Source organism: Leiobunum rupestre, chromosome 7 (genome assembly GCF_980474605.1).
Source record: "Leiobunum rupestre chromosome 7, qqLeiRupe1.1.hap1, whole genome shotgun sequence".
NCBI classification, from domain to species: Eukaryota; Metazoa; Arthropoda; class Arachnida; order Opiliones; family Sclerosomatidae; genus Leiobunum; species Leiobunum rupestre.
The window spans coordinates 5391543-5413872 of NC_143390.1; the positions used below are offsets into that span (position 1 = coordinate 5391543).

The following is a 22330-nucleotide window of genomic DNA, read 5'->3' on the forward strand; positions in this document are numbered from 1 at the left end:
CATTGGGAAAAAAAGCGATCGGCGCCACTGATCTAGGCCATTAAAATGAAACATGTTAAGCCCTGAGTAACTTCTCAATGGGAGCAAATTTCCCACCAAATTGCTAATGTGTACCCAACCATTATGGCTCAATGTTTGGATGGTTTGTAAGTCACTAATTCACAACATTTTCTTCCAAAAAATTTGAAAAATTAGTTTAAGCTTATAAAGGTACATGATTTGAGAAAATAATATTAACAGTATAGTAAGATTGATACTTCTCACTAATAAACATATTTTATACTTCTCAATTTTGATTTTTTTTTTTCATTTATTTTTAGGTTATGTTTAATGTAAAGAAACACGTGTTCCCAAAGGATTTTAATAAGAAGTATCCTGATGAGGTATGTTTACAATTGCACTTTTTCTAAAAATTCTTGGGGTAGAATAATAAAGAAATAATTAAAAAGGTTATATTTGGAAGCGCCGCCCTTACCAAAAAATAAGTGTCTAAGAACTATTTAAGTTGGTTTTAAGTTTGTATTTGAGACAAATACCAACTAAAAACCTACTTAAAAACAACTTAACACCAACTTAAAACCAACTAAAAACTTACTTAAAATGTTACTTAATAAAGACCACTTAAAGCCAACTTAAAACTTACTTAAAATGTTACTTAATAAAGACCACTTAAAGCAACTTAAAACTTACTTAAAATGTTACTTAATAAAGACCACTTAAAGCCAACTTAAAACCAACTTAAAAAATAACATGTAATTTTCTGACCACTAAAAACCAACTAAATACCAACTTAAAGAAAAAGGCATTTTCCCACCAACTTAAAACCAACTTAACTAGTTTACTGAAATATGCTGACCACTTAAAACCAACTTAATATCAACTTAAATGTGAATACCAACTAAAAACCAACTTATTTTTTGGTAAGGGGCCTACTCAGCTACAGTAGGGTCCAGTTAAATTAAAATTAGGCTGACTATTAAAAAGAAGACGCAATGACAGAAAATTTTAAACCGGAAAAAATACCAGATTTTTGGGGGTTATCACGTTGTTTAAGTTCAAGGGGCAAGTTATTTCATATTGACATGCCAGAATGCACGACACTTCTTTATTGTATTATTCTTTCTCCAGAAATTTAGTCCGGTAGACCTTGTTTCATAGACAGGGTCTGCATCATATTCACAGCACCATTCTTTATTTATATCTGGATTCCTGTTATATTTGATTTTATGCATTAACATGAGAAAATTGATTAGGTAGTACTCTTGTAGGGTTTTCATTTCTGCCTTAGTATGAGATACTGTAGCAGACGATCTCTTTTTAGCCTGAGTTATCATCCTAGCTGTAGAGTTCTTTTTTGCTGGCTTCTTGTTTGATTTTGTCCCTTCCATTTCTAGATATCTGAACCATTCTAAGGTAGTACCCTCTATACCACATTTCTCAATTTTTTATCTAATAGGATAGCGTGATTTACTGTATCGAAGGCTTTTGAGAGATCTACAAAGATTATTAAGACATATTCAATCTTTTGGAGTCTTGTTATTATATCTTCGTACACGTTACAATTAGAAAATTTCCAAAAAAAAAGAATTTAAATAAAAATCCAGCCCCAATTCATAGCTTTTGGTTGTGATTAAGTATATGACATTTGGAAAAAATGTCTTACTTGATTTTCTGAAGAAATACTATTTCAGTCAAAATCTACGTTTGGTGTTTTGCTGTGTTGATTTATGTAGGTCTGTTGAAATTAAATAGTTGAGGGCTGTTCTTGAATATTTTTGGTATTTTTAAAGTAAAAATATGGATATTGTTTGTTGCTTTCTTATATTTCCGCCAAAAGGTAAGGTTTGGCTATTTTGAACAACTAATTCTTAAGTTAAATTAGCATTTTTAAATTGGATTAGTATTAAATTGCAATTTAATTTAGGGAAAATGTTGAAAGTGAAAATCTACCATGAAGATGACAATATTTTTTTGCTTTCTGAAAAGATTTAAAGTTGATGACATTTGCAAGATTTATTAATGTGGATTTAGTGATTTTACACTATTTACTTGCACAAGCTAATGCATCATAACGTTTTTGTATTTTATTAAATCTTTGTGTACCTAAAATTACTAGCCATGCATCATAACGTTTTTGTATTTTATTAAATCTTTGTGTACTTATAATTACTAGCCTAAAATGTTTTTAATTTTATATTATTACAGTGTGCCTTAGTGAAGACAATGCTTTCCCATTATCCGTTGGAAAGACCTTCCGCAGTAGATATAAAAAAAAACGCATTACTAAAAGCATTCCAACCAGAGCCTGAGGTTTATGCAAGACATCGAAGAAGGAGGACATTTTCACAGCGCTTTTCTAATTCTAGTTCCGACTGTGACTCTTCTCCTTTTCAGGACAATTCTACTTCAGTTGCTAAAACTGACAGTTAATATGAAATTAATTCACCTAACATGTGATAATTTTAGGCTTTTATGAATGGAAAGTGTCAAATTCTACTTCCTTTATTTCTATACCGGTTAAGGTAATTCCAGAACTTTATAGATGTACATTTGAGATTTGTTTGGCGAATTACAACTTTTTTGTATAAAATACTTTTATTGCAAATGTATATAATTTTGAGAAATGGTACAATTGTACTAAATATAAATAAATGTTTAAAAAAAGATGTGATATAAATTCTTGATTGCCAGAAACTGAAGTGTGATGGTTTAATGTAGGCTACAACATAGCATTTCAGAGAATGCCAGGATATTAAGTCTAATTCCAAAGAGAGAAAAGTTATTGGACCTATATTTCTATCGAAGAGAAATATACTTTCTATTTTCCACCCAAATGATGATTTTGGATTTAGTGTATACTAGAAAGCAAACTTTCATTGTCAATTTGAAGACACTGCTTGTTTACCAAATTAAAGCTAGGGTTTATATGGGGCAAAATAAACTTGGGGCTGGGGAAGAAGAAAAAAACCAATCGGGGATATATTATATTGGAAAACTGCCAGGTTTAAAATATTGTAAAGAGTGATTAAAATACTCTAATATCATTCTTTGCAATGCAGTCCGTAAGTGGTTTTTATTAACTTTAAATATTGTAGCTTGATAGGAGATAAAACATGTCATAAGAGCAGACAACCACATGATCTATAAAAATATTCCGACGCTAGAGACACATGCGCCAGAAGCATCTCCATTTTAACAGTTACCAAAATACTGATGTGCAAATAGGAAATTGATGAAATATGACCCTAAAATTCTAGCCCGAACAAAACCCCAACTTGGTTTTTCATCTTCGTTACCACAGTGGGGGCAAAAATGAGGGATCCCCAGTTTTCAGTGTCGAGGTTGGAGTCCTTGTAAAAACCCTGATTAAAACATAATTTCCTTGTGTTTAAAAGGTGAAAAATGCTGAAAAACTTGGGTCAAAGAAAGGGGGTCTCAACCTGCCAAACCCTCACCTTGAGTAGGATATTGTTATTGAAATAAATAACTCTATACAATAGTACTCATACAAGAAATTTTATTGCCATCTATAACATTTATTTTATATACAATAAAATCAGAATAAGTTATGATAAAAGTAGATTCTTTGTTGATTTTGAGTGTCACTCATGTTATTTGACCATTAACTACAAGAATATATCTATGGTGGCAGTGTTCTAAAAGCATTTTAGAAATAATTAACCCTTCACAAAAGAAAGCCCTTTAAGTTAAATGAAATATGGTATAACACTAAAGATCTTGGTTTCGTAGCATATCTAAACAATGTAACATGTCAAAACTTCTCATAAACCTCAAACCTGAATTATTAATTTGAACTGATAATCTGGTTTTAAAAAAGTTATAATACTGTTTAATTTTGAATATGAACCAACAAAACCAAATTTTGTGTTAGCAATGAAATGTCATTTAATTTCAATAAAAATAATCACAACACTGTCTCAGGGAAAAATATACACTGACTTTTGTTATGCGTGATTAATATATCAGTAATGGGATTTAATTAGCTAGATCAATACTTTGAAAATAAATCATTTTACACGCCAGGTTGCAGACTGTGCTTCCATTTAGCCTAACTTGTTGCATTATATAAACAATTATAAGATAAAGACCTGCAACTTTGTACAACAAAGTAGAGCATGTAGCCGTGTGGTAGTAGTAGAATAAACATAAGCAAGGTAATTTGTGACTCCTTAAGTTGTGTAAAATAAGCTTTAGGGTGTGAAAAATCAATAACAGTACCATTACTTTTGCATTCATATCCTACCTAGAATACATAGAAGAATATGCTCATATCAGTCACAAAACTATATTCAATTCTCATACTCTCACACTTATAAATATGCTACCAATATTGATTCGGGTTTTACTGGTTTTTGAACTACACTTCCACAAAGTAAATGTTAAAAAAAACAGTGTGGGGATTTTAGTTCATTCTGCACAACAATTATTTTATAAAATAAATTGTTAAGTTGAAATACTTTGAAGTATTTAGCAAGAAACAGATAAATATTTGCAATCACCTATTTCAATATATCCTGCCTACACCGAACATTTTGGCTCTGTTCAAAATTACACTGAAATACAAAGTTATTCTTACCTTAAAAAGGAAGAACCAACAATTTTTGTATTTTATTAATACCTAATATAAATATATTTGAACTTATCACGTTTGAGCCTTTTTAAATTTGAGAGGTTCACTGAATCCTAGACTAGTTTTGACTGTTCGGTGTCTCCTGATGGAAAATAGGAGCAAACAGTATAAATTGGAAATAAAGGAGCATTGTTTGATTTGTAGTCTGCTGTATACATCGTATACTGCATTAAATTGGCTTAACTACAGAATATGCAGGTCACTCTGATGTCATCTTAGAAGTTATGCTAAATACCCAGGATAAGCATATAGTTATAATTATATACACCTCACCAAAAATCCATCTCATTAAAAAAATTATCTTGACAAAATAAGCATTAAAACATCTAACATGAGAACTGAGCCTAAAGGCAATTTATTTTTAAATGGTTTGAAAAAATGATTAATAAAATTTTGGTAAAATGATTTTGGATTTGAAAATCAATAAATCTGCCCAAGTAAAGATACTGGAAATAGCATTGAGGTATGAATATTAGCAGGTATTATCGCTAAAGGATGCTTTTATAAATTAAATAAGCTAAAAAAGAGGTACAAAAACTGCATATAAAACATTGGTACTACAAATAGTTTACTAATTTTCCAACAATAGATTCAAGATAAATTAATTAAGAATTAAGTTTTCCACATTTGTAGTTTCCTTAAAACACATAGCGTGTTAATATATTCGTACTACTATAATTGTATACAAATTTAAAACAAAAATTTCGATTATTTTCCAAAAATTTCTTTAACATATAAGTTTCACAACTTAAAAAAAAGTGCAATTAATTACATCTAAAAGTTCAATGTGGTTTAAATCATAAACCACCTCCCCTTCGTGAAGATGGACAAACACCTAAATATATCAAGTATGAAAAACTGCAGTTTTAACTAAACTCGTCTAACATTAACCAATAATTAGGAATGTAAGGATATACTAAGCCAAGAAAAAAAAACTGCCACAACTTAATTAAAAAAGTGCAAAAAGGTCTGAGCAAAATTTATATAATATAATATAAAAATCTTAAATATGTGCATATTTTTCTTTTCTTTAAATAATTGGTCATGCATTGTTTCAAAACAAACCATATATATATATATTAAACATTTTTTGACCAGGCACCGTAACAAATCTTAAATACTTAAATTATCATTTTTCCATATTATCATTTTCTTTTTATATAAACCACTATTTAAATTTGTATTTCTAGGTTATTTGTAGACCATCAATAGAATCAACTGTTAAACTATCAAGTAGTTGATACGTGGGTAGCTCAATCTATTTTAAAAAATTCCAATGTGGTTAACGAATTTCCGTAGCTGATACTGGTAACTACCACTTTCATCTTACCACACTATCGTGTTAAAAAGCGTGGCTGTCTGTACAGTGCTGAAGATATTAAGGTATTTCTCATAAAAAGGTCATACTTAAGGACAACGCGATAATCCAAAGTTTAGAATATATCATACTACTACAAGTACCTATAAATTGCACAATAAAACCTAAATCTCTATTAACAATTTTTAGTACAAAAATCTACATTTCTATTAATTATAATATATCTCGTATTCATTTATTCACAAACCACGATTCCTATTTAGTGATAATGTTTGTGAAACTGATGGGGAAAAAGATAGTTCTTATTAAAGCTTGTATATGAAACAGTTATTCAAACATATTAAGGTACCTAATCACGTTGACACATCCTTAATTTTGGTTTACACTCAGGAGCCACATATAATATTCCTAGAAAGACTATTTTCATATCAGTTCTATGCAAGTCATTCGGATGTCATTCCGTTAATCAAACAGGATTCTTCAAAAGACGCTTTTGTCGAAAATCATACACTTTCCGGCAAACAAATACCATCTCTGGAGATACACGTCCTGGTGGTAGTCGAATTCTACGATTATATCCATCATCAGGTTGTGGAACAACAGATGTAGACTGATGATAGTTTTCTTCAAACATGCGTATACGTTTTTTATACCTTGGAAACAATTTTAACCAATTAATACAAAAAGATAACCCAATAGCAATTTATCTAGAGAGTAAAACTAAAAATGAAATATGTGGCAGCATGAACAACCTACATTGGTCAAACCCATAAAGAATATTCTTTAAATATCTACATAATGATATTTCTGTTTATAATTTAACAAAAACCACTTTTACAAGATGGCAAAACATGCAATCACACAATTTTGATTAAAAACAAGATATATACTGAGAAAAATGCAGAAACAAGGGCTATGCGAGGAATTGTAATGTCCTCGGTATTAAATATAAATTTAAAAATAACACAACCCTGCGTCTTGAAATTGTAAATGGCAGTTACTATTAAAATATAAAACGTAAACGTACCTATTAATTTTATTTTAGAAAATAACTAAGCCTTGAAAACTATAATTGGCAACTGAAACTGGGCAAATCTCGTGGCATTTCAACCACCGTTTTCTAGCTTAGAAAATGGGATTTCTGTTGAGTTGGCTATATCCCATTTTAAGGATCCATGTTCAAAATCACAACAATTAGTTTAAATTAGTTTCAAGAATATCATAAATTAAATTTTGATTTCTTAATTATTTGACTCTAAAGAAGCCCATGGAGATAATTGGTTTATGTTTTTATAATTCATTCGTAATTAAACACATTAAGGAGATAATTGATAGACGTTATATATCATTTATAATTAAAAGTTTTCTATGCCATGAGTGTAAATAACATAATAGTAAATTAAAACCTAGTTCTATTTAACATGAGTTTGCAATGTGATAATGACAGAAATATAAAAAAGTGATACTTTTACTATAAACGCCAGAAAAATTTAAAACCCATGTAAAAACATTTACCTGCAATATTCGGAGAAAGTTAAAACATAGCATTTGTCTTCTATGCATGCAACACTATTTACATCCCTATGTTTTGAAGCAAATATCTCATCTTCAAGGTCTGCAGGTCGTCGGCCTTGATCAGTGTGCTCGGGTCTATAATACCACAGCAAGCTAATCATCATTTCACCTTGAAACAAAATCAAAACCAAATAAATTTGTTAAAATGCTTTGTCGTAAACTAAGAATGATTTTTTTTCATGAAAACCAGTGAATTTTAAATAAATGGATACTGTACCAACTGCATAAATTAAAAGAAACGTGGAATAGCCCCTCAGAAATTTAAAATAAAACATTGTGCAAAGGGGAAATGAAGAGGGAATACAGCCTGTAACTGAATTCTCTACACTGAGCATTTTTCCTGCCACCCTCCCAGTCCACCATATCCAATATTTCCCTCAATTAATTTTGCAATCAAGGCCCAATACATTTTGTTTGCACTAGCATATTTATAATAATATTCATTTAATTTGAACACTAAGAAATTTTATTACAACAATTATTTAAAAAATAAGGCTCTTTTGTAAAATTCATTGAAAATATACTCAATTATATTAAAGGTGAAAAGGTCTAATAGAAAATTACCGTAATTGAGTGTAAATGTTATATATGACTAAGCTAATAAAGGAATTAAAAGGGGATTTTTAAAAGAAATAATAATTTTTTTTCCTTGCATATTGAAAAAAGGGAATTAAAAAATTCTTAGAAAATTAAGCCTCAAAAACTTGAAATTTCAATCACTGCCATTTAATAAAAACCATTAAAGAAACTCATACCATCTTCAGGAGTTTCCCAAAGAGCGGCTACTTTTGCTACGAAAGGTAGATCAATCTTCCTGGGTCCAGATTTTAGGAGAACGCAATCTCTTATCTTTACAATATCACCTTCAATATGCCTCATGGCAGGGTAGCAACGTCTCAGACAAGGAGGGTCATCATTCTGAAATTTATTCAATATCACATTATTGGAAATCCAACTGTCACCAGAAGAAACCTAATAAACCCATCTTTGGCCAGGAAGTATGCAATTAGCTGCGCAGAAATAGAAAAAGCAGTTTGTGAATGTATTGCCTAAGGGAATAAATAAAGTGACAAGACTGATAACCAAAAATACGTTATTTTTGGTTTACTAGTACTCCTTCTGACCCCAACACAATGAAGCGCTTCACATCTTTCTCTCTTCCATGCAGTATGCATCAGAACACAGTTTGCGTGGATACCATGAACTAATTTACTAGGATAAAACTTAAATTACAATTTATAGAACTTATTTAAATCAGACAATCCAGGTTAAAAAATTGAACAGATTTAAATTTTAAAACACAGCAAACTATTTAAGAATCCAAACCATCCAGGTTTGGGCAAAAGTTAACTACAGCAATCTTGTTTTATATTTTTTAGGCGGATACGATAGAGTTCGTCAGGTAGATAGCGTGGGTATTTTTTTTGGCGCAAATGATAATTTAATTTTTTATTTTAATTTAATTTAATTTTTAACTTTTTATGTTATTTTCAGGTTTTTTGTTGTTATTTTGTCGTGTGATAGACCTTGTCACGTAGATAGCGTGGGTATTTTTTATTTTGTCCGCAAATGATTATTTTTTTATTTAAATTTAAAAATTTTAACATTTTATGTTATTTTCACGTTTTTTGTTGTTATTGTTTTGTTGTAGCGAAGCCGCAGCTTTCAAAAACTCCAAAAAGGCACGAGGAAATTATTCGTAGTGAACAATATGGCTGCCAAAACTGCAAGTGTCGGCGAACACACAACGAAAATAATAACAAAAATCGTGAAAAGGCCCAAATAAGGAAAATAAATAAAATGAAATAAAATAAGCGGTTGCGGCCAAAAAAAGGCAGCACAGCTAGATAATTCCCAAAATTTAGAAAACTTGTAATTTATGTAACTGGAATACCACGTGGAAAGTATTTTTTTACGAACTACCGGAATACCCGCGCTATCTACGTGACAAACTATCGTATCCGCCTAAAAAAAATTATAAAACAAGATGAGGTTGCTGTAGTTAACTTCACCCCAGGTGTGTTCCCTTTTATCAAGTGGGCAAGTGGCAGATCCAGGATTTTTTTTTTTTGAGATAGGTTAGACTATGGAAAATAAGCCCCAAACCAACGCCATTCTCAAAAATGCCATACCAGTATATAATTTGTGGGCCCTCTCCAAAATTATGGGTAGGCTGTAGTCTACCGAGCCTACTACCACCTAGATCTGCCACTGTCTTCTTCCAAATTTTGCTATAAAAATTTGGAGTAAAAATAAAATGGCACAAAGACAGGGGACCAAGTACCATTGTTCCAACATGATTAAACTATAATTATGGGACAACTTTCATTATTTACAACTTGTTCTTGTACCAAGATTTAATTAAACCAAGGTGATTGCCAGCATGCCCTACCTTATGATAGAGTAAACCGTGGTTCATTGCGGGACTAGCCAGGAGCAAGGTAGAGTTTTACCCTATCATTCAATGTGTCATGTGTTTGTATTGTTATGGCTAAACTTTCAATGCTGTCCACAATGTAAGTGATATATACTGCAAATATAATACTTACACTGAGGAAAACTAATTTATCAAATGAGTCTCCTTCCCAAGACCATCCATTGGAAAACTTCTTGGGCCCTATTTTTTTCTTAATCAATGGATTAAAAGGCGAAACTGCAAGATCAGAAGATTTTGACTTGTTATTATCTTCTTGTTCTTCACATTTAATAACTTCTGGTCTTTCACTCGAACTATTCCTTTCACCCGATCCATTCCTTTTTGCTTTCTTCGAAGAATGAACTTGCCCAGCGAGGGAAAAATAATCGGCTCTTTCATGTTCAACAAACGGCTTGTCTTTAACGGAAGTGTTTCTGGAAGCTGCCTTTTTATCAATTTGCACATTTTTCTTTAAAGACACAATTGGTGCAATACTGGAAGTTGGTAGACTTTCGCTGTCATTTGCAATCTTGCGTCTTTGACTTGAATTAGCTGTTCGACCAGACTGCAATGAAGCTTCACTTGTTCCTCTTAACCTACGATTACTTTCCCTCACTACATTTTTTTCTGGATAAGCAGTGATATTTTTATTACTTGACTGACTCGTGTGTTTGACTTCTGTTACAACAGGTGTAGAAGTCTGGAGTTCTAAATAAAAAATATGTTATAAATAAGCGTTGAAAAAATTGGCTACCATGTAAAATTAATTTCGTTCCAATAACATAAATTAAATGTACCAATTGTTACAAATTTAAATCCCTGTATTTCCAAAAAAATAATTTATTGTATAAACTTGACATTCTTCACCAAGAATGTATTTATTTATACTTGCAAATTTTGCGTATGGGATTAATTGAATCTCAGTTATTTCAGACATCAGAACCTGTTTTGAGATTTTAGAGTACGTTTTTGGTGTGATTTCTGTTTTTTAGGGATATTTCAAGATCTTTCAATTGATTTTGAAACTGATTTTTGGATTTTCAAGTTTATTTAGAGATTTCTAAGGTAAAATCATTTTTCTCTAGAGTGCACAGGGTTTTTACAAATATCGAATCTCTTGATGTTCCAATGATTTTTGCATTGCTCCCTATCCCCTCCTGCTCAAAGAATTAACTCCTTTTCCCTAACAAAATCAAACTAGCCTAAAATCTCAAAAGCATACTTCTTCTGGCAGAATTGAAACACACGTCGGTAATGTTTATCCTTCTGGGTCTCTTGCCATATGGTAAATTCAATAATGATGATCTCAACATCGCCATTCTCCATTGGTATTAATGTGATTGTAATAGTGAAAATAATCGAAAAATTTAGGAACTTCCAATTATTTTAGATAACTACAGCCCTAAATAATGAAGTTAATACATTGAATTCCCAAATGAATAAATACATTTTTCAGTTTTATTTTTCCGAGTAAAAGTTTTACAAATTTCTCAATTGAAGCACTTTATACCTAAATCGAACCTAAATATTTCAAAAAGATAACTCACCATAAATTGGTGACACTTGCGCTTGGTTTGGAGTTCGCAGATTCCAGGCTGGCCCTTCTTTGTTCGCTATTTTGGTTTCATCCCTTGGTGAACTACTTTTAGAAATGTTTCTATCTCTTGATGATGATGTAGAAGATTTGAGAAACGAAGAGATAACGGGTATTGACAAGCCATTATCAATTTCATCAACAATTACCGGGGATTCTGATAACTGTTTGCATTTCACTAAACTCATATCCGTTGGGTAGGAAGAATTGTTGTAATAACTATCGTTAATTCCAGCTGAGAAAGCATCTTGAGAATCAATAGTAATAACTTCTGGAGGAGTTATTGGTTCAGTCTTGGTAATTGCTGGTGTATTTCTAGACCCACCAACCAACTTTTTCACTTGCTGGGAGATTAATCTTTGTTGTGGAGTTTGAGAAGAACCCATTGGCACTGGTGAAAGCACTGTGTACGTTGGGGCCGTTGAATATTCGTGTTGAGGGTTTGCACCTTGAGTCGTTGCAACACCAATATTAGAATTAGGAGGAGAATAAATGCATCTCTGCGGTTGAACACCACGGTTCTGACAGTGATACATTGGCGATTGCGGTACATTTGGGGAGTTAGACATGTTTAAATTAGGGGAGTAAGACACGGGTGGATTAATTCGAACTGGAGACCTTTGATGATAATGATACTGATGGGCAGAAGGTGCTTTCTGGCTAGGAGAATGACCCCCTTCCGGTACAGTTTGAGAGAGATGTAGCTGATGATGAGGAGACATGGTAGCTGACGATTGGTAGCCGCCTAGTGGAGAGATTCGGTCCAAGCCAGAGCAAGAATTATGTGAATTCATTAAATAAGGGTCTTGAGGGATAGATGGGGGATATGAAGAATGTGCTGGTGGAGGATGTGGAGGTAAGTTTGGAGCAACGCAGCTTGGCGATGACGATATTTGATGCGCATGTGGTGGATGAAGCGGAGGTACTTGAATAGAGCTATGCTGATGGGTTGGAGACTGTTGAGGGTGATAAGGAACTGGCTTATGAATTAAACATTGTGGATCATGACCTGAAGCCACTGGTGGGTAGTAACCTAAAAAATATGAAATTTAATATAAATAATGCACTGGTAACAATTTCAAATAGCACTAAATAAAAATAACAAATGAAAAAATCTTACTGTAATCCATTTGATTGTAAGGCATTGAATTGTGCTGGCTATGGGTGGTTGGTGTAGGACTGGCGCCATAGTGAGGAACACTAAAAGCACTTCCACCGTAATGCCGAACCATTGGAGAAACACTCACAACTGGAACACCATTGACTCTACCAACACTGCCACTTTGAGAATGGTGATTCAAGGTGAAATTATGCTCCGCCGGAACTACAGTGTTATTATAATTGTAATAGCCTGGTGGGTGTCCATCAGTATGAGGTACTCCTTAGAAAAAAAAATTATTAAAAAACTATAAAAATTCCCAATCCTTATGCTAATTTGACTGAGAACGTCAGAAGTGAACAGTTCTTTAAAGGCATAACTGGCTGTAATGTTGTTGATAATTGTCTGTAAAATGGCTGTACTTAAAGGTAGCATAACCTTAGCTTGGAAGGTCTAGCTATTGCCAATACTAACTTGCGCCACAAGTTAGTATTATACTGCTAAGGTTATAGCAACATTGTTTTGACCACAGCTTCTGCAGTGTAAATGTCAGAGCTGTTACAATTTAGGCCATTTAATAGCCATTCAAGTAAATTTAAAGGTAAGATACAGCTTAATTAGCTAGATAATGAGAAATTGGAAATATCTATAAGTTATAAGAGCATATATTTAGAGAGATCTTCTTTATGTCCTGACTTGTCAATAGTTACGGCAGTTCAGGATAACATTACATAGCATTATGTCTCTAACTTATATATAAAATAGAATTGTACTTTCAATTCTAATTCTATATAGATAGATAGTATATAAAGAATATTTATTATTTTAAGTTTCAACACTTTCCTTCCTGTAACCATGAATATATTTAACAACAAATATATAACAGCAAAAGGGTTGGCTGGTAGTACCTAGAATTAGGGTTGGAGCTTATCTAGTGACAGCATTAGTCATGTGTCCGGAAATATCAAATGATAGAAGCTCATTATCTTCAGAGTTTGAAGAAGCAGTGACAAGGCTTAAGGTTACCGGGGGCCAACTGTTTTTTAAAATTGCTTTTAACAATTGTATATCACTTACCGCGACTTCTGACATGTTTCAATATGACATTTTTTAAATACATTCATCTGTTAAACTTCATAAATCCCGAAACATTATTATAGCCCATCGAAACTAATTCCTGAACAAATAATACCATCTGCTATGAACTTTCGAGGACTTAAAAAACGTCATTTCCTAGTCTCTTCTGATTGGAGCTTAGAAACATGTAAATCGCGTCACTCGGCTCATAAGCTACCGCCCTTTTCAAAGTGACATCGTATTAGGGCCATCTTATACAGTTGTATATTCATTGTTAAATATATTCATGCTATAACTAAAGAACAGTTTTGGTCCTGTGTTTTTTCATACTAACCATCAACCACTTGAGTATTTTTGGATTGATGATTAATGGGTGATGGGGATTCTGAAATTAGGGCCTTGTTTCCACTTCCAGGCTTAAAAGTAGTATGCATTTTCACACAGTAGCTTTGGCTGGTCCCTTTAGTTTGATATCTGTACATTCTTGTGATGGCAACATCATCCTTTTCGGTGATAGTCCTCCGTTTTGCTTTCCCTAATTCTTCTTTAAGTTGCATTTCCTTTGTTGTGTTGATATGAACTTTGGTGACTTCAGTATACTCAGCTGTCACACCCACCTACAAGATATATAATTAGTTACTTCTACAATTTAACTATTGCGGTATGACCTAGCTACCATAATTACTTTTCTAACACTTTCACAATTAGTTTGATCTCTATCCATTGTTTCTTGCGTTCTTACTTTGCAGACATGTTGGTTTTTGTTATCATTGACTGTGGCAGGTGTACAAGGATCCGGTTTCACTGTCCCTAATCTTGTTTCTTCAACAGCTTTACTATTACCCGAAGCACCAGCCTTTTTAATGACATTCTGTAAACTTGATGTCTGTTTGGCCAAAGCTGCGGTAGTGGTAGGTTTCTGATTTTGTTTTTGTCTTATGAAGGTAGTACATGTTTGATGATTTACCTTCAATGAAAAGAAAATATTTAAGTTAATATTGTAAAACCAGAAAACAAAATGAATTTGGCGTTAAATTGAAAGGTAATACTAAGAAAAATACTGTTAGACTGTAGACACGAATAGAAAAAAATATCAACAAGTTTGTGGATAAAATGAAGCTTTATAAGGGTATACAGTTTTGTTAATTAGTTTTTAACTTGTACGTATTAACTAAATTTAAGTCAAAAGCAATTTAAATGTAGGATTCGCAATTTTATTGAAATACAAAACAAAAACTAATATTGATCTGTCATTTAAGAAATATTCAATTTAACTAATTTCTTGATAAAAAGAAATATTTTGGTTGGAGAATATGCTTCCATATTATACAGACAAGTTGGGTTTTTAAATGTAGAAAATAAATGTGCCCATACAATAAAATATTTATGGATCTTCTTTAACTAAATTTTTCTTACCTGAGTAGTAATAGATTGATCTGTTACAATTTCATGATTAAATGTCATGATTTCTTTCTGGTTAAAAGTAGTTATTTCGTCAAGTTTACAATTAGCCAAACTCTTTGAGACTTTTCGGCTTCTTTCGGGTGAATAACTGGCAGCAAGAATAGCTTGCGCATTCAAACATGCCAAACGCTTGCAGTTCTTCGTATCTATTATTTCAACATCAGATACGGCTTTTCTTTTCCTGACATGTTTGGCTTTAACTAAGTCTTTTTTCTTTCCTTTGGAGTTCTTTGTTCTTTGAGGAGACACGGATCTAGGAGGGTACTTTTTCGGACCATTCTGATTATTCCTTTTCACCTAATCAAGAAAAAAGTGATCAGAAAAACATTTGATTCAAAAACTTGCTAAGCTAACTAGTTAAATTTCCTTCAATAATCAAAATCAGCAGCAAAATTTATATTGTTTAAGCTTGCTAACTACCTCACAATTAGTTCTGAGCAAAAATACTAAGTAACTAAGGTCTTATCATGAGAGAAGCGATCTGAAACTAAAAATTTCTTGTTATTTTCTCATACTACAATTTTGTATAATAGTAATAATAATGCTTTATATTGGATATTCTCATCAGAATTTATCTGTTTTACTTGAGAGTACTTATCTTTAAATTAGTTTTAAAATGTACATTTATGTTAGACATGAAATGATTTTTTTGTTCATTCTTATAAGTTTAAAAAGTGACTTGGGTTTTTATGACCATGTTCATTTAAATTAGGAAAGCTTTTATTTTATGTGTGGGTTTTATATGTATATATATAAATGCCAACTTTAAACTAATAAACTGTTAATGAAACGATTGAGAAACGTTTCAACACAGTTTAAAAGTGGCGTAGCCAGGGGGGAACAGAAAGGGGAATCCGAAGAAATCTGCCACCCCACCTATATTAAAAGGTGGGTTAGACTGTCAACGAATCTCGCGACCCCCCCGTCTTTTGTTGTACACATTGTCTGAAATGCAAATAACTCTTACAAATCCAAATTCTGCAGGGTGGATAAATATTTTTAATAAATTGTGACATTAAAGACCTAAAAATCAATAAATAAAAATGTAAAATAGTACCTTAGGTTTGACTGGCTCTACCCTTGATTCGGATCCACTGCTGCAACAGCTGCTAGTGCCCTCTTTTTTACTTTTCTTAATTTTTGGAATAATTTCAGTTTTCAGACAAAGTGTGCTAGATACAGCGGTCAAAGTTTCGCTGTTTGATCTCTTGCGTGTTTCACAGCTAGTGGAAGATAAGGATACCGTGTCCATTGAAGCATCTGTCAAAGAATCGGCAGGGCATACTTCAGTTTCACTACCATCACTCGGTGACCCTCTGGATTCATTCTCATACAAAATGTGGACTTTAGCAAGTGCGTTTAAACTTGCCATACGATGTACTCGACGATTTTTATTATAATTGGCTGACAATTGGAACTTGTTTTCATTCTTAATTTTCTTATTTTTGACAACGGCTTTACTTTTATTGACAGTCACTGTACCAATCCCACAATTTCCTTTAGAAATTGTACATTCCTTTGTGGTGGGAAGAACTTTTTTACTATTTTCAGATTTTGGGCAATTCTTAGATTTAACCACTTTTACTGGTTTATCCTTAAATTCCTTTTTAAGGGCTATATTTTCTAACACTTGGTCTTCGAAAGATTTAGTACTATCAACTGTAATTTTAGTACTATTTTTTTTGCAATTATTACCACTACCAGAAATAACTCCTCCAGAACTCTTTACAGAATTTTTTGGTTGATTTACTTTTTTGCCAAGATTTGATTTTGGCAAACTGTCTGAATGTTTGTTACCACCGGAGCTTGTACTTTTATGCTGATTTTTCAAAGCTGCCACATCAGATTTGGAATTTGCTTGCTTTACATGATTCAGTTCGTGTTGAATTTTGTTTAAGTGTTTAAATTGTAGGTTAGGCTTCGGGGTCGCAGTTTCAGCCTTTGACAATGATTTTATAATTGTCTCGTACCCCTTAACTTTCTCATTCATTTCATTTTTAATTTGAACGTAGTTTTTTGAGTTCTGATCATTCGTTAGTTTCAAAGGATTTTTCTTCGAGGAACCTTCGGCTTTAAGTAACATGTTTCCCGTATTTAATGGTTTTGAGTCCCCAGTACTTTTCTTAGCCTCCTTCAAACTCCTTGGGCTTTGCTGACCAGTACCCGAATTTGTACCGTGATTCATCATTCTTAAGATTTTTTCATCAACTATGACCAGTTTAAGAAGACTAGTAAGCGCAATCAACATCAACACATGATTTTAATCCTTTTAGGTGGTTTATATACTTTTATGAAATCCAAATGTCCATGTCCATTAATTTATAAAATGTATAGTTCAGCCTCATTACTCTTTATTCACACATCCAAATATGTAAAAGTATTTTCAAGTCACATACTTTAAACTTCCAGCCACACCCATGGTGAGAATATACAGATATCTATTAAATAAAATTAAGTAAACTATTTTATTAATATAAAAACGTTTATGACAGCAAATAATTCTAACTAATATCAAATTGATATAAGTTTACGAAAGTTATGTTTTCTCTAACCAAGATAAATAATTAATAATCAGCTAGGCTAATACCCAAGGCACCACCTTAGGCCCCAGTCATCTAGCGACTTATAATGCCTTTAAACAAGTGGCCGGGTTACAATGCGTAGGAGGGAAGATATTGAATATTTGTAAGAAATTACAGTTTCCTAAAAAATTCAAGCAAGCTACACTTGGTTAAACCTACATTTGACAAGTAATTTTACTATGATGATTATTTAAAAATAAGAAATGTAATTTATTGGTTGTATTACATTATTTCTTTAAAAATTGTTTTTTAATTGGTAATTAAATTAACCTTAAAATGAAATAATATTGAAATGTAATTTGAATAACTTATTTTTTTTAAAGTGTGTAGTAGAGATGAGTCTTGGGCCCACTAAAGGCGGGCTTACCCTACCCCAGCCCGCCTCGAGGCAGGTTGGGTTTTCGATATCGAAATTTTTCGCGGGTCAGGTTTAATTTAATTAAATTGGTTTTAACCAGATGGTTAATGCAGTTTTAAACTTCCCCAGAAATTCAATAAGATAGAGATATTATATTACATTTTGTCAGTTAAAATAGGTACAAGGGAAATCTGAAATTACTGTGAAAATAATCTAGTGTATGTAAAGTGGGGTAATATCTACACCAAAAAAAACTTTTGCACTATAGACATTTAGGAATATCTAATTTAGCTTTTTTTCATGTCATGAAATAAATAAAAATATGAAATATTTTTACATTTAGAAATAATATATCACTTGAGGTATTGTTATATACTTATTAAACTTATTTCAAGCACTGCTGCACTGGGGTACCAAATCTCAAAATATTTACGAGAAAGCTACCATGGTGAATTTAGCTTCCACTATAACCTATAATCATTGGAAAAAATATTTTCAACCTCATAAGCATCCCAGATTTAAACTAATTACTCGGAGTTTCTGACTTTTTATCAACAAACTTAATTTTCTTAAATTTCCAGGTTTGAATGAACCATGTTTGGAAATTTGAGCTTTATTTTGTTTTAAGTTGTGTTTGAAAATTCTTTAATAATAGTCCTAATACTCATATCAAGAATGTATTTATCTTCCAAGAGAATGCTGAGACAATTGGCAAGCACTATGATCAGTTCCTCCTGGTACGAGAAGTGGGAGTAAAAACATTAACACGCGTGTGATTCAATTGCGTTGGTTGATGTAAGTTTGAGGTAACTAATGGGGAAATAGACCAATAAGACTGAATTTTCAGGAGAGGAACCTACTCGCAGACCATGAGGTAAATTGGGAGATATATTAAAAATCCACTAAACATAGTTACACTAAATAAAAATATTCTTGGTTATACTCCACAGCTTGCGTAAAGGGTACGAATCGTAAATGTTTTAATTCAAATAACAGAAGAAATTTCATTACCAAAGTGAACCTCTCAAATTGCACACTAGGGGCTTTTATGCTAATTGAAAAGAATAATTTCAAAGATTATTTTTTAAATTTATGGTTAAAAATTAATTGACGTTATATTTGTAGTTAATTTGAAAATTGGACAAATTCTATGGAAATTGCAGAGCCAAAAACTAGGCACACACTGGTTTTCCATAACAAATCCATGCACAAGGTGCAAAAGCTTGCAGAAAGCAGGTCAGTGACATTAAGATGATAGAAAGCACAATGCCCATATCTTCCATCAATTAGTGTATGATTTACCTTTTAAATGATAAAGGTTAGAATGGTGACCACCACAAAGAAACTAATTAACACACAGTTTCCTCATGGGTTTTCTAGTTGCATGTAGCCAAGTACCCTAACATCATTATCACCTCTATTACAGTTTATTACATTTAGCAAATGTTAACCCCTTTAAAAAGCTTTGGGCCCTTGGCTTAAGACTTATTGAATACATTTAGTTAAAGGTATTAGTAATCCTACACAACAAATTTTAGGAAATGTAATCACTTAAGCATAATTGAAGAAAGATTTCGCGTAATGAAAGAAACTACAGAGTATAATTTAATTTGATTACTTAAAAGTACTAGGGTTAAAAATATTGACACAGTATATATAATAGGCCCTGCACAAGCCTTATCATTCATCATTGAAAACCTAAGGCCAAGGCTTACTAAAACTTTATTTCGCCATCTACTTCTAGTAATTTTTTTTAATAAATAACAAGAAATTTCGGAAAAATCTAGCAAAACTTACATCTACCCGAATAAGTTAAAGAGATGATGCACTTCTCCATCATTACATAATAGTTGAATAGTTTCCATTGCTCAGCTGACTGTGATATCCTTAGACACGACGAAATCCAAGGTTCGTCTAGACTCCATTTTTCCCCCAAAACGAAGGCAATAAGACTGGTCTATTTGTACTCAAAATTATATAGAAATCTCCATTATAATATTATAATGATTAAAATATTTCCTACTAAATAACTGAAATACTTATTTTGAACTATTTGTTTATTGTTTTATTCAAGCTTTTTGTCTATAGGCTTAACTTTGTTTCGGTTTCGTTATTTTTCAAATAAAACTAGGGTCTATTTATACCCAAAATTAGGTATGAAGAGCCATTTTACTTATTATAACAATTCAATCATTTTAAAATTTCTCTAAAAATAATCAAAAATGTTAACTTTTTACTATTTGCATGAAGGATAATGTTAAAATATCAGAAAATGAATTAAAAAAAACCATGATTTTTATCTGCTTAGTAAATTTTTTTATGAGCGATTTTGACGTGAGGGACAGTTCGGAGATGAGAGACAGTTCAGTCCGGGGTGGGGTGCATTTGGCCGACTCCGCATTTGGCCGACTCCTCATTTGACCGACTTTTCATTTGGCCGACTGCTCATATGTCCGAATGCCCATTTGGCCGACAGCTCATTTGGTCGACTTTTCGGTCGGCCAAATGAGCAGACCATATGGCCGACTACTCATTAGGCCGACTACTCATTTGGCCGACTACTCTTTTAGCTGAAATTCTGGTCGGCCAAATGAGCAGCCCGTTTGACCGACTGCTCATTTGTCCGACTACTCATTTGACCGACTGCTCGTTTGGCCGACTGCTCGTTTGGCCGACTGCTCGTTTGGCCGACTACTCATTTGACCGACTGCTCATTTGGCCGACTGCTCATTTGAACGACTGCTCATTTGAACGACTGCTCATTTGACCGACTGCTCATTTCACTGACTCTTATACTATAGCCTGTCCTTATCTATGTCTTTAGTGTTAGGTTGACTTATAGAACGGGCAATGTATTCTAAGTATTGGCGCCTGACGGCGCCGCGCACTCACTTCGCTCGAGCGCTGGGGGGCCGGACCGGCGCCCCCCCAGCCCCGTTCTTTATAACCAAGCTGGGCCTTCTAAAACGCGACCTAGAGGACAGTACCTAGCCAAACGCACCTAGTAGCGTCTAAATGACATATGAGCAGTCGGCGAAATGAGTAGTCGGCCAAATGAGTAGTCGGCCAAACGAGTAGTCGGCCAAACGAGTAGTCGGCCAAACGAGCAGTCGGCCAAACGAGCAGTCGGCCAAACGAGCAGTCGGCTAAATGAGTAGTCGGGAAAATGAGCAGTCGGTCTAATGCACTGTCCATTTGGCCGACTGCCCATTTGGCCGAATTCTCAGTCGGCCAAATGGACAGTCGGACAAATGTTCAGTCGGTCAAATGAGCAGTCCATTTGGCCAACTGTCCATATGACCGACTTCTCAGTCGGACAAATGTGCAGTCGGCCAAATGGACAGTCGGCGTAACGTGTATTTTGTGGTCGGCCAAATGAGAAGTCGGCCAAACGAAACTCTCCCGAAACTTTCCCCCTTCCCCAAAAAAAACTAGGCAATCGGAGACGCGCCTTATGACGTCATGTTTTCCCCAATTGTAGGAAATAGTTCTTCCCGAGTTCCGACACTCTCCAAGCGTTAATGTTTAGCATTATCGTCTGCTACCTTATATGTACGTTTGACATTCTAAATCAACTAAAGGCCGGGAGTAGTGGCGAAATCCTGTAATCCCAAGCGTCTGGGAGGCAGAGTTTGTGAGTGGCCGTTTGAGGACGACCACCGATCCCCAAACGGGTGGTCAGAATACTTCGCCTCTCGCGGTTTTTACGCAAAATCCATGCATTCTTTAGTCGCGAAAATGGCCGAGGAAAGTGAAGTCTCCGTGCTTACCGACAAATCGGATCCTAAACTTCTACAAAATAAATGTAATAAAAAAAGATAAATATTCTGTCGGGGTATAATGATAGGAAAATTGTTAAGGGAGACGGGATATAGGAGTGTGTGTGGTGTTGAATTTTCTTAATCCAATGTGAGGCTAGCGGCAGAGATTTACCGCGTCCAAGGCCTAATGTTTCAACTTCCATTATTAAAAATATTCAATTCACAAATAATTTTATTCCAAAACATTGTTAAATCGAAAATATCAAAGTCCAACCCAGTTCTTTTCTCCATAATAAATAAATTAAGCTAGGCCTAAATTCCTGGGTTCGTCGATTGCGAGCTAACTCAGCGCAGAAAATCGAAAAATTCGCGAATGAGAGCGAAATTGCGCCACGTGGCTACACCAAGGAGAAAAAGGCTTTCGCGCTGTATAAA

At 33.4% G+C, this 22330-nt stretch overlaps 2 protein-coding genes across 6 annotated transcripts in view; one reads left to right on the forward strand and one right to left on the reverse strand.

The window, feature by feature from the left end:
• The window catches only part of LOC149933963 (eukaryotic translation initiation factor 2-alpha kinase 3-like), a 69331-nt gene extending 66691 nt beyond the window's left edge, over positions 1–2640 (forward strand). The window contains exons 17-18 of the mRNA XM_090153010.1: positions 321–383; positions 2206–2640. Of these exons, the coding sequence (XP_090009136.1) occupies positions 321–383; positions 2206–2430 (288 nt within the window). The 3' untranslated portion in view covers positions 2431–2640. The remainder of the gene's footprint in view (positions 1–320; positions 384–2205) is intronic.
• Positions 2641–3586: 946 nt separating this feature from the next.
• Hers (Histone gene-specific Epigenetic Repressor in late S phase) lies at positions 3587–20106 on the reverse strand. 5 transcript variants are annotated; one of them, XR_016482239.1, is made up of 12 exons: positions 19932–20104; positions 16252–17632; positions 15147–15491; positions 14416–14697; positions 14065–14347; positions 12675–12935; positions 11508–12587; positions 10094–10668; positions 8300–8462; positions 7485–7653; positions 6319–6622; positions 3587–6249 (listed from the first exon to the last, which is right to left on the reverse strand). XR_016482239.1 is itself a non-coding variant. In XM_090180530.1 (11 exons), the coding sequence occupies exons 2-11, from the start codon at positions 17440–17442 to the stop codon at positions 6436–6438; spliced, it is 4479 nt and encodes a 1492-aa protein (XP_090036656.1). In that variant the 5' UTR covers positions 17443–17632; positions 19932–20106; the 3' UTR covers positions 3587–6435. The 5 variants fall into 5 exon arrangements, 4 of the variants coding, with proteins under 4 accessions (XP_090036656.1, XP_090036652.1, XP_090036654.1 ...); XM_090180530.1 differs by having other exon boundaries at positions 3587–6622; positions 14473–14697; positions 19932–20106; XM_090180526.1 differs by having other exon boundaries at positions 3587–6622.
• Between the last annotated feature and the right edge of the window lie 2224 nt (positions 20107–22330).

Excerpts from the sequence above, each read along its gene's own strand:
- Hers (XM_090180526.1), bottom strand. The coding sequence starts at position 17,442 with ATGTTGATTGCGCTTACTAGTCTTCTTAAACTGGTCATAGTTGATGAA. Across the intron at positions 14,348-14,415 it reads ATTGTGAAAGTGTTAGAAAA|GTGGGTGTGACAGCTGAGTA; the intron begins GTAATTATGGTA and ends TATATCTTGTAG. Across the intron at positions 8,463-10,093 it reads ATAAATTAGTTTTCCTCAGT|AATGATGACCCTCCTTGTCT; the intron begins GTAAGTATTATA and ends AATAAATTTCAG.